This window comes from Thalassophryne amazonica, chromosome 14 (genome assembly GCF_902500255.1).
Source record: "Thalassophryne amazonica chromosome 14, fThaAma1.1, whole genome shotgun sequence".
NCBI lineage: Eukaryota > Metazoa > Chordata > Actinopteri > Batrachoidiformes > Batrachoididae > Thalassophryne > Thalassophryne amazonica.
In genome coordinates, this window is record NC_047116.1 from 14,041,983 (window position 1) to 14,055,331 (window position 13,349).

A 13,349-nucleotide genomic window follows, 5' to 3' on the forward strand; every position below is an offset into this window, starting at 1 on the left:
TATGTAGTGTTCATTACAGTTTTCCTGACATCTGATAGAATACACTACATTGCTCTGTTTGTAACTAGGGATCCTGTCCTTAGGGTGAACTAATTTCTGTCTCAAGGTGTTAACCGGTTTACTTTAAACCGGTTCATTACATTATGTAGTGTTCATTACAGGAAAACTGTAATGTGACCCTCAGCAGGTTCCAAACCCTCAAATGGAACAAAAACATAAAAACAACAAAATGCAAGTAACAGCTGTGTTTACTTTCTTTTTATTCTGTACAGATAAAAATTAACAAGCCAAGGTAGTTAAATGTCAAAATCAAAGGCAAACGTTACACAGTGTTAGTAACAAAATACGGCACCAACAGGATAGCACTTTAGATCCAGCAGTGTTACCAGCTTATTACACGTCTACATGGAATTATTACACCCAGCATAACTAAAGAACACTTACATATGTTATTGTCATTCAAAGTACAGGGAGGAGTTTGTGGTTGTTCTCAGAAAGCATGTTCCAAACCTCTGTGTGCGTCCACACTGCGCCCCGTTAACATCGGATATCTGGGGTCACACCTCCTCAGGATGGTCTTTTAAGTCCGTATTTGGTCCGTGTTGGCATCACACAGTCTCCATAACAGCTGCGATCTCCTTGAACTGCTTGTGAAAGTTCTGCAAATATATATTAAAAAAAAAAAAAAACAGAACATGAATAGTCATCCTGGAGAATCTCGATTAGGTCCTACAGAAAATCATCTCAAGACTTTTCTACAACAACATGAATAAAAATTCCAACGTACGCTCTAAATAGCAATGAATGGCTCTAAAACGCTCTGCTACGTTTGTCATATTGACAATTCTACACTTTCTTTTCAGCACTTTGTATAGTTATCTTATTTGAGCTGACAAATGTGTGTACAACACTCAGAGGTGTGACCATTAACAATATTTCAATATGACCAAGGTTGTAAAAAAAAAAGTAAACTTTTCCTTAAAGTGGCACAGTCACATTCAATAACCAACAGTTTTACCACGAGCCATGTGAACACATGAAACATTTCAGACATTTAACAATATAATTAACCACATAACCAATGTAGTCGTGTAAACAACACATTCTCAGACCTGGAACTGTGGAATGGTCATCTCAAAAGACTTCTGACAGATCTGTCCAGACGGCTCGACGATCTTCAGCATTAGACATACATATGGAGAGTTGAGAGACCGGCAGGTGTCGGAGCTCACCGCCATCCCAAGCTTCCACTGCATGTCCACCAACTACATACAGTAGATACAGAAAAACCACAACTTTTCATCAGTACACACATTAAGTATCTGTGTTCTTAAGAGGCAAAATTATGCAAAAACAAATTATGCTGCCTGCTGACACTGGACAGACCTGTCCAATGCTGAGCATGACCTGGACCTCCTGCTGAGCATGGACAAGCGCACCCTGTTCACTCCACAACCTGTGCACCACCTGAAGAGATGCTTTGGGCCACTTGTTGCTACCTTCTTTCAGTCTGGTTACAAGCTCATCTCCTGAAAGGTTGGTCTTCCCAGCTGACCTGGGGTCAGATGGAGGGAAAGTCTAATTAAGACTACAAGATGGCACAGAAAAGATCTGATACAGAAGAAACCAAGTTTGTGTTGGACTGGATCAACAAGAAACAGTCTCATCTGCACAAAAATATACACGTCGACAATGATTATTAATATGAATACAGAGTAGCAGTTGTCCAAGAAATAAACCCTGTGGTGCACCACTGGACACTCAGGAGAGATTCTATCAGTTAAAACACATTGTGATCAATGTTTTTCATCTTCACCGATAAACACTAATCAATTCTTTATCATTACAATTTAAATGTTGAGTTTTAGATATATCAATAAATGTAGCAGCACAATGCTATATGGACATTATTTATCTGACATACAAAACAAGTACGTTGCAGAGAAGGGCAAGGGGCAAAGTTAATGCCTCAAATGTAGTCAAGACCTTGACGCACATTTGAGCACCTTTTGTCTGCATCTAGTGGATGATGTGAGCATTTCAGGGCTTCTGGTATACAGTATTTCCTACCTGAATCCCAAAATTCAGTTAAAAAAAAAAAAAGTTAGAAATGCATGATTTTTTTTTTTTGGCACCAAAAGGTTTGATTTTGATGGTTCTTGAGTTTTAAGATACAAAATGGAATTTCTCCTGACAAGCACAACTTACACTTGTGGATAAGGTTTAGTTGTTTTTATTTAAACCACACACGAGATATGAGATAAAATATTTTATACATGGTAAAGCATTTATAGCACAGCAGTGATCGTTTTGTGTTGCTGTGACTTTTTAAAGCATTCATACCACCGTGAACAGGCAGAAATGTAAGTTGGCCTTACTAAAGCCCCCGACCTGTACCACAGTGGCCTTTAAAGATATCCTCTTAGGAAAAATGTCCTTGGACACAGTTCAGCCAAAGTCCTTCAGTCTTTTTTTATCTCTTTCTTTGGCAGGAGTATCCATGAAAGATCACCACCTTACATTATGGATACTAGTTAGTACAACCCCTGGCAAAAATTATGGAATCACCAGCCTCTGAGGATGTTCATTCAGTTGTTTAATTTTGTAGAAAAAAAGCAGATCACAGACATGACACAAAACTAAAGTCATTTCAAATGGCAACTTTCTGGCTTTAAGAAACACTATAAGAAATCAAGAAAAAAAAGATTGTGGCAGTCAGTAACGGTTACTTTTTTAGACCAAGCAGAGGGAAAAAATATTCTGAGGAAAAAATTATGGAATCACCCTGTAAATTTTCATCCCCAAAACTAACACCTGCATCATATCAGATCTGCTCGTTAGTCTGCATCTAAAAAGGAGTGAACACACCTTGGAGAGCTGTTGCACCAAGTGGACTGACATGAATCATGGCTCCGACACGAGAGATGTCAATTGAAACAAAGGAGAGGATTATCAAACTCTTAAAAGAGAGTAAATCATCATGCAATGTTGCATAGATGTTGGTTATTCACAGTCAGCTGTGTCTAAACTCTGGACCAAATACAAACAACATGGGAAGGTTGTTAAAGGCAAACATACTGGTAGACCAAGGAAGACATCAAAGCGTCAAGACAGAAAACTTAAAACAATATGTCTCAAAAATTGAAAAATGCACAACAAAACAAATGAGGAACGAATGGGAGGAAACTGGAGTCAACGTCTGTACCGAACTGTAAGAAACCGCCTAAAGGAAATGGGATTTACATACAGAAAAGCTAAACGAAAGCCAACATTAACACCTAAACAGAAACAAAACAAGGTTACAATGGGCTAAGGAAAAGCATTCGTGGACTGTGGATGACTGGATGAAAGTCATATTCAGTGATGAATCTCGAATCTGCATTGGGCAAGGTGATGATGCTGGAACTTTTGTTTGGTGCCGTTCCAATGAGATTTATAATGATGACTGCCTGAAGAGAAGATGTAAATTTCCACAGTCATTGATGATATGGGGCTGCATGTAAGGTAAAGGCACTGGGGAGATGGCTGTCATTACATCATCAATAAATGCACAAGTTTACGTTGATATTTTGGACAATTGAAAGGATGTTTGGGGATGTTTCAAGATGATAATGCATCTTGCCATAGAGCAAAAACTGCGAAAACATTCCTTGTAAAAAGACACATAGGGTCAATGTCATGGCATAGGGTCAGTGTCAACGAGTAGATCTGATTTGATGCAGGTGTTAGTTTGGGGGATGAAAATTTACAGGGTGATTCCATAATTTTTTCCTCAGAATTGAGTGATTCCATATTTTTTTCCTCTGCTTGGTCTAAAAAAGTAACCGTTACTGACTGCCACAATCTTTTTTTCTTGATTTCTTATAGTGTTTCTTAAAGCCAGAAAGTTGTCATTTGAAATGACTTTAGTTTTGTGTCATGTCTGTCATCTGCTTTTTTTCTACAAAATTAAACAACTGAATGAACATCCTCCGAGGCCGGTGATTCCATAATTTTTGCCAGGGGTTGTACCATAATGACATATCCACTTTTGACATGTCTGTCAGAAACATTGTACTGACTGTAGCCTGTCCACATGAAATTCAAAGACACTCCTTGTTCATTCACTTGTGCTTGAATATGAGTCAACACCATCAACAGAAAGTTTGAACACATTTGTTTCCAAATAGCCAGTCAGGTATCGATGCCCTATTTAGCTTGTGATGTCTTCTTAATAAGGATTCTAGAACAATGTTTGAAACTCAGGTGTTTCAAAGCTGTCAAAACATTTTGAAGCAGGGTTTTAAGTTTGCAGTTACTAATTTGGCGTATTGATGAAAACGTTTGGCAAAACCCCCAGCCACACATTCTATCCATCCTTCAAGTCCGGGTTTATGTTCCATTCTGTCGCATGTTTTGTCCCATATTTGCACATATCCTGGCAGGTCTCACGTTGATGCTAGGTCATTAGCTTAGTGGAGCAGTGATAAGCACACACCATGTTAACAGTTCAAGAGACAAAGTATACACGATTTAAACCAGAGCTGTTAATTTTCATTCATTTATTCAGCATCCACTACCTGCCCAGCATGAGGCAGACGCATCTATGGAATATTAAATAACCAAAACAAAGCTGCTCCATTGATCAATGTGTAGCATCGAAGTTCACACAATGCAATACAGTTTGTCCTTATTGCATGTTCATGTAATGTGGTGAGTTACAAGATGACAGCATTTATTGGAGTTATTGTCTACACAAGCTGGCTGGGATGGAGCTATTCTGTCATCTTCATTTTTGCCACCCAAGCCCTACACTGTGAGAGCACAGGGGGAAAGCATCAAAAACTTAAAATGTTCATAAAATGAAAATTACATTTTCAATGGCATCTCTCCAAGTGACAGATTATACAAATCACATTGAGGGGGGACCTTAATGTGATTTGTATAATACCTTAATAGTTTTCATAATTATCACTTGGAAAGCACTACAAATTTGAATAAAATAAATCTTGTAATCAATAATTATGTTTGTCATCTGCAACAAATCAGTATAACTGTTATACAGTAACTGTACTGTGTATAACTAATATTGTGCTTTTTGACATTTCCACTTATGTTTGTTCTATGAATCTCTTTAAGGAAAACACCTGGTGTGAAGGATGACGAGAACGTTCTCACCATATGTTTACTTTCAGTGTGGGAAAGGGCACATATCTGCAACCTGGTGATGTAAACCTTCACTCTCCCACATCACTGTGATTTGCTTGATCACATGTTTAAGCTGTTTTTGCAAGAAGCATGATGCCTGGATAACAGCTGATCCATCAGAACTCACACTCTGGCTAAGTTCAGCTTTATTTCTGCAGAAACATTTTGATAGAGTGCCCAAAATTATGTCATGCTTCCAAACACGCAAAGAATTCCGAGAGCGAACACACCCGCTGCTGTTAAAAATGACTACACTCTGAAGTCAAACGACTGGAGAGATACCTGAATGTCAGCAGCAGAAATCTGATGATGTCCTGTAGAGCTTCATGGTCAAATCGGACTCCAGCTCTCTGGAAACTCTACCGTAAAATAAACAAAAAATATATTAGTAAATGACGAAAGATGACCCTGTGATGATGGGTTACTGAACGTTAAACCTCAAGAGAACTATTGACTCACATCAGAGATTTCGGCTGAATCTATGCCGCTGGTACGTCCTTGAAGATAAGTCAGAATGTGCTGGCACTGTGGAGATGACAAGATTTGCTGTTACGACTCCGGTCTAACCTTTACTGCTACAACACTACATTCTGTGCAGCTCAAGTAGCATAGAGCTGCTCATACCCCCCTAAAAAAATAAAAATAAATAAACTACTACATTGTTTCTCCAATTCAGAAATTTCAGGAAAAAAAACAAACATATGAAATCTATGACAGAAAGAACAAATTAAACTAAGTGAAATATAGCTTTAAAATGCATGCTGATAAATCATGTTTAATGTGACTTCAAAAATAATTCAAAAATTATCATTGATTTAAAAAAAACTAATATTTCATTTGTCATAGTGAATAATTATTTTTATTTATTTATTTATTTACAATTTATTCAAGGATTCCAAGAATTGTATCAGCTCTCTTTTTGTTCCGATCGCAAAATCAGCTAGCTCCATATATTAGACATTCTTTACCAAAACAAGAAAAACATGTATTTATTTAATAAGGAAAACTTTACTTTTCTACTTCATGCTGAGTAAAACCAAAGATAACACTGTTTTACAGTAATTGGAATTCCACATACTCACAGTAAATCACCCGGGTTTCTCTCATGAGAGGAACAAACCAGCGTCGCAGACCGAATGGTCCCCCCTAAAAATGTGTCCACCCTGCCTCCACTGCGCATGCGTCATTTTGGAGCATTGGAGTCTCTTCACCCAAAGCGATCAAATGGAATAATGGGATCATTCACCATCAGATGACAAGGTAAAACCTCTTAAATCATTCTAAAGTCAGTTTTAAGCAGAAGTGAGCCTGTTTTAAGCAGAAACGAGGCAATAATCAGTGACGCTTTGAAATGACGGACGTGCAGTGAACGCAACAGCTAGCAGCTCGTGCAGCCGCGGCACTATGATCGCTTCCTCCATCTTTTATAATGAAATAATGCTGACTTTATGTGGAAATGATTGTTATACAAAAGCTTCAGATATCTGTCACTGAGATAGATGATGACTGAAGTGAAGGTTTAAGCAGAAACGACGTGATAATCGATGAATCGTGGCTAATGACGTATGCACAGTGAAGGCAGGGCGGACCGATTTTTAGGGGTACCATTCGGCCGGCGACACCGGGTTTCCGGTACAGATCGGGCAGTGTCGACTGTATAAAGAGTGATGCATCACCGCATTCCACACAAATGATGCGTTTACCTAATCACTTTTGTCAGTACGTCTGTCAGCCCCAACATAAAGTTGTCTGAAGATGACCTTGCAGATTTGTGTACTCCCAATAAGCACAGGCACGAAGCATGGTTATGTTTGGATATGGCTGAATCTCAGCCTGTGTGATGTACTCACTGCTTTAGAAAACAGATCAGGAGTAAGTCTGCTGATGCCGTCTACAATGTTGCTGACGCCTGAAATACATAAGCGAATAAAACGAGAAGAGCAGAAATGGTTAACTCATTAACCAGTTAGTCAAGTAACAGAATATCAATCAACAACTACTCTTATAATCACTTGTCAAAATCATTTATCAAGCAAAAATGACAAAAAAAAGTTTTTAAAAAGGAATAGTTTGCACCATGTGTCATGCTTAGTTATCACATTACGGGGTAACATATGTCACATGTCATAGAATCCAATGGACGTCGACAATGTTTGATCTTTACTTTGGAGCCCAAACATTCAACACAGTCAAAACTATTCCATTTAATAACCCTATTAGTGCAACCAATAATTTGCACCACTTTTTTTTTTTAAACCAAAATTGAAGCAACTTTAACTTTTGACCCCAGTACAAATTGAAATTAACCTTTGTCACCATTCTTGCTGTTTTTATGCCATAACTCCATAACATTTAGTCATACGAGGGAAGCGCCATGCGGTGGCGCGAAGCTCGCTCATGGTACAGAAAGTCCCAAACAGGAAGTGCCAAATTTTGAGTCCACAGTGAAACAGGAAATGTCAAACACTTCCTGAATCAACACTTCCTGGACTGACAGACGAGATCCCATGGAATCTCATGGAACTCAGTGGCAAGTTCAAACTAAAACAGGACGTGCCAAATTTTTAGTCCACAGTGAAACAGGAAATGTCAAATGTTGAACACTTCGTGGCATGAGTGGAGCTAGAGCGGCGGCCAGGGTTGCGCTGAACTCCCCTGTAATCTGACTTGACACAGATGATTGACATGTCACGGCACCGCATCTCTGGTTGAAAGAGCTGCATTTTGAAATCAGTAACTCACACTGACTGCTAGGTTCCTCCTGTCCAGTAGTTGGTGCTGTGTACCACAAAAAGTTCTAACCCACCTTAGCAGAAGAAGAAAAATGTTTGCCTCAGATTTGAGCTGAACACGTTTGAACCATGAACCAATAATGACACCAAAGTTATACTGGTGAGTTAACGACCGTATTTTATGCCAGAAATGAGGTCCAAGTTGTTTAAAGTGGAATTTCTCCTTTAATTTGGGTTGCCTTATATACACACGTGTCTCCAGTGATTTTTAAACGAGCAGGCAGCTGTTGATTAAATAACCTCTTAATTTTGCTCTCTGAGTGACACCAGGATGATGCATTTCACTTAAAAATACACATGCCACAGAGTGTTTCTCAACTGTACTCAAAAGTATTGGAACACTTGGCATTTCACACATTTTAATTTGTGTATGCTATTTCAAATACAAATAAAGAAATAAATCTAAAGTTATCTTCCTTAAACTCAAACTGAAAGCAAATGTCTACAACTTGATATAAATGAATTAAAAATATAAAATCGAGCTTCCTGGTGACATGGTGTAGAGGAGGATTTTCTTAAAAAGAAGACCTGAAAGTTCAGCTACAATTTGACAGAAAGTACATTTGCGATGAAAGCCTAGATTTGATGTTTTGGTGAAAGAAACTTTTGTATTTCTTCATAATTGATGTAAATAAAGTCCAAGACATATTCAGTGACTTGGAAATGTTCATGTTTCCATCCCCTGACTTGTCTGAAGAAAACTGGCAATAAAACTGATTATTATTTACAGTATTATCAGGTTTTATAGATGTGCTTTCACTTTGAGTTTGAGGAAGATCATTTTAGAAATTTTTATTATTTATATTTTTTGTATTTGAAATGGCATAAACAAATTAAACTTTGTGAAGTAGCAAGTGTTCCAATACTTTTGGAGGGCACAGTATCCTAACCTTATGATGAGTGTAAAATGAGTGTGGTATTATTACCATTTTGTTTAAGAATGTTTAATTTTCACTGCTGCTGCACTTTGTGTCAAATCATAGTCATATTGTATATCATACTGATATGCCAATATTGAGCTACAATAATTTGGCCATATTGTAAAGCCCTACGGCGGGGGTCTGGGGGGAGGGGCAGACCCCCCCAGAAGCTGAAAGGCTGTAGCCATGCTAAAGGTGCACTGACACTTGCATGAGTTTGATTCAAGCACGTGCTCAACTTGTGTCATTCAGGAGAGTAAACTCATCTTTAAGGGGTGGAGACTGAACGTGAGAGGGGCGCCGGTGCGTGCAATTGTGCAAAGAGAATTTTGTAATGTTCAAAAAATCCTTCACGCATAAATGTCGTGCTACGTGGCGTGATATGCTCGCCAACACGACGTGCAGCTTGTCAAGTGGAGTAAAGAAGAAATGAACAGAGTGACTGGTTGCATCAGAGGATCGCATCAGAGCGCAGCTGGTCTGAATGATTATAACAAGATGTTAAATCTCTCATAAACATACTTCAACAGCTGCAGACAAGAAGGAAAGAAAATGCAACTGTTTTACCAAGCCATGACAATGTAAACATGACAAATAATTACCTTTTTAGGCAGCTCCAAATGTTTTCTCCAGCTCATTCAGCAAGCGCGCCAAGGCTACTGCTGGAGCGGTCCTCTGTGATTCAGGAAGCGATTAGAGCAGTTTTCAACAGACAACTTGCAGAGAAAATGATTAATCTGCTACAAATAATTATTTTATATACACAGCATCCAGCACAGAGTGCGTGGCCGGTGGTGGAACAAAGCACGGCATGCATTTGTGCATGCATCAAAGTAATGCAAGTTTCAGTGCAGCTAAAGCCTGCACCCTCTCTGCCCTTTCTGGAATGAGTCTGAGACCTCTGTATTAGATAGTCCAAACTATACTTTTTTGAAATCTTTATGTTCAGACAAATAATGTGGTACAGTTTTCAATATGATAGGAGCATTTTTAAATTTTGACCCCTGTGTAATTTTTCATTAACCCCTACCTGGCTATAGAGGGTTTTCAATCACGTGACCGATTAGTTAAGGTTTCCATCACGGATTACTACACAGCTGATGCGTGAAAGAAAATAGAGAGAATGAAAGCTTATTACAAGGCTTTAAACCCTCGAGATAAAGCTGTTTATTGTGATCGATGTGTAGCAGTTGGTTCAGTGGATCCGTATGTTATACCGGATAGTGAATTTAATGGCGATGTAACAAACTGGCCGGCAGTTTCACAGTGTAAGCTTAAGATGGACAGAACCAAATCCACAAGCTGCTGATCCGCAAGGTGCCGACCAGATCTTGTTGGCCTCCTGCAGAGCATCACAGCGGGGCACTGAAAGCGCAGGTCAGTCTTGAAGTACTGAGCGATTTCTCTCAGCAGGCGCTGGAAGGGCAGCTTGCAGAGCAGCAACTCTGTGGATTTCTGGTCTCTGCGGATCTCTCAGGGCCACGGTGCCGGGTCTGTAACGGTGTGGTTTCTTCACACTGACGGTAGCCGGAGCGCTTTGGATTTACGGGCAGTCTGCTTGGTTCTGGCCATATTAAAGCTTCCTTCAGATTTGCTGAGCCAGGTGTCTGCGTCGCTTAGAAAGCTTGTAACACTCCACTGCTTGATGCACAATAACTGCTGGTAGCCTGTAAAATGAGCGACCTGCCTCATTTTTATCTCCTCTGTTTGAACAACCAATGACACCACTAAAGTTTTCTGCAATTGTTCGCCAAATGCACGCTGTGTATCACAGCGGCCACCGCGTAGTAATCCAGAATGGCTGCGGGGCACAACATCATGTGACCGATACGTCACATGAAAACCCTCTATAACTACCATCCTAGGATGGCTATGATACATTTGTGTGTCGGCCATGGTACACTGAGGCTAGATTCTAAGTGTCGTTTAGTCCCCTTAAGTGGTACTAATTAGGTCAAACTTGATGACTGGCTCATGGACTAATACTTTCTGACATCCTGCACAGCAGCAAATTCCCTATTCCAGAATATTATCAGTTTGCATACTGTGCAGGAAATATGGTAGAGTCTCCATTTTTACAAATATTGTAGCACTTGTGCACACTTCTAAAAATATTGTATTCACTCTTTTCCATTTTTCGTGTAATAAAACAAATAAATAAAATAAACAAAATATAGCACCCCCACCTCCAATTGAGCACCTGTGTATTAAGATTTTTTTTAATAGTTTTGATTCACAATTTGTGGACCCACGCAGCACTCCTTTTTCAATGTTATCTAAATAAAATAAACAACTTAACTTTTTTCTGCTTTTCTGATTCCTGACATTATAACTGTGCTATTCTGAACAAAAAGTGCAAAACTTGCACGGGCAATGACAAATTAATTTTGGACTGCTGGTCAGCCAAAACATTTAGGTTATAGATCACACAGACAGAGGACCAGTTTTCTATCATTTTATAAAAGAAATAATTAGTTGATTAATACAGAAAGTCAACGGCTAATAGCTTCTGCTCGAACACATAGCTGCACCATTTTATAGACTAACATTAATAGAAAGAAAATATTGTTACTTATTGGTAGTGAAACTGCATCTCGTGGTTGTAACTACATAAACTACATATGAGTTTATTAACTACTTCGTGTGCTCTTATGCTCTGACGTCCAGCTTAACAAGTTAGCATATAGTTAGCTTACTTATTACAGCTCCGGTTGGCCGAGTGCCGAACTTAGTGTAAAATTAATGGAACTGTGCAAATTTCTACTGTCAAACTCACACCCGTCAGATGACATAAAGCACCAAAAGTCCATTTAAAACGTAATGTTTACTAACAGAAGATCAAACTGACCGTGTGACTCATCTGCGGGCATCGTGGAGACAACAGCGCCACCTTCTGACGTTCTTGTCTCAGAACAACACAAATTAAATAAAATCAAATTCTCTGTTTAACGCAGCTTTTAGGATTAGAGTTTCAATTCATAGCATATTAGGAGTGTACAGACGCAGTCATATTTGCCGCAAAATGTCAAACTAAACGTTTAGTTTCTTCTTCGTCGCCGTCTTTAGTGTTGCATTACCGCCACCAATTGGACTGGTGTGGAACAAGAGACGATGCAGATTATTTCAGATAAATCAGTTTCTTTAAAAATCCTAATGTTTCTGTATATCTTGTTTGCAATTTCCCCACAAGAGACCTAACAAGGAAAACAAAAGACGTACTGCCATGTGAAGCAAACTGGTGCATAGAAATGGTCTGTGTGCAAGCTTACTAAATGTTACCCCAGAATACTAGCTGCTTTACATGTCGGCAGGAGCAGATATTTGACAATGTTAGTCCCTTTGGCTGCTCTCTTGTTTCCACTCAGGGTCACCACAGCAAATCCAAGGTGGATCTGCATGGTGAATTGGCACAAGTTTTTTGAATAACTGAATTAAAGAGGAAGTTTGACATTTTTCAGCCTGCACTGGCCCTATTGTTTAGAAGTTGTTGGGTTAATCTTTTCACTTGGGGATAAAAACACATTAACCAGCACAACATTGTTTTCAAATGCAAACATATGAGCTAACAGGCTATATGGTGTGCATGGGGTAAGTTTTAAAATGGTCACAGCAAACTGTCTCTTTTGCCACTGAAGTAAACAAGGAAAGAAATGTCATTAGAAGTGTTTGGTAGCATGAATACGGCCCTTATGGGGGAAAACATGTCCATCCTTGCTAAGTGTAAAGAAGATTTAAAAAAAAAAACTACTGTGCAGTTAGCTGCTTACCTTAGCCTCACAGTCATCCTGTGGCACTGTCAACCACTGAGTCATTGCAAGTTATTTGCCGATGAGGGGCGTGTAAAACCAAGTAAATATTTTTGTCTGCCCTCTTGTATGAGGATTTGCATTGGCATTTAAGGGTGAAAAGCACTTATTTTAAATAGCACTCTCTTTAAATAACTGTACATTAGGTAATTGATTTTGATAGCTATGTTTTCGTGCATCAAAACTGAATATTTATAGCTAAAGATAGCCAACCGAGCTACATTTTCATGGCTGGTTCAGTCAGCATCTACAGTTTTTTTTGGGGGGGGGGTTCCATTTCTGTTGACCACTTTGCTGCATCACAAAATAATAAAGTCATCTATTTGATAAATAATAATAAACGTTTCAATATTGTTGCAATGCTATAATACTAACAACATTGTATTCCTAGAAATATGTTCTTACCTTACTTTGCATCATATTTTGGGTCTTTAGGCAAGTTCTCTATCTTAACCCTTAAACTATCTTTGATTTCCCTTCAGTGAACGTGCCCATGATCTTGGAATGATCCACTCCAGACCTGATGGGGTTGGATTGTATTTGAGGATAGCTAAACCTTTTATAAGTAAGGCTTCCAAAATTGAGCTGTATCGAATTTTAATGGTTATGTCACTCCAAACTATACATTATAATTTAGTTATATG

The 13,349-nt window shown here is 38.8% G+C and overlaps 1 protein-coding gene across 1 annotated transcript; it reads right to left on the reverse strand.

Annotated features, from left to right (window-relative positions):
* Positions 1-243: 243 nt before the first annotated feature.
* On the reverse strand, positions 244-11,911 carry commd6 (COMM domain containing 6). The gene is made up of 7 exons (XM_034187019.1): positions 11,748-11,911; positions 7,038-7,096; positions 5,647-5,712; positions 5,470-5,546; positions 1,387-1,555; positions 1,113-1,265; positions 244-659 (listed from the first exon to the last, which is right to left on the reverse strand). The coding sequence occupies exons 1-7, from the start codon at positions 11,767-11,769 to the stop codon at positions 609-611; spliced, it is 597 nt and encodes a 198-aa protein (XP_034042910.1). The 5' UTR covers positions 11,770-11,911; the 3' UTR covers positions 244-608.
* Between the last annotated feature and the right edge of the window lie 1,438 nt (positions 11,912-13,349).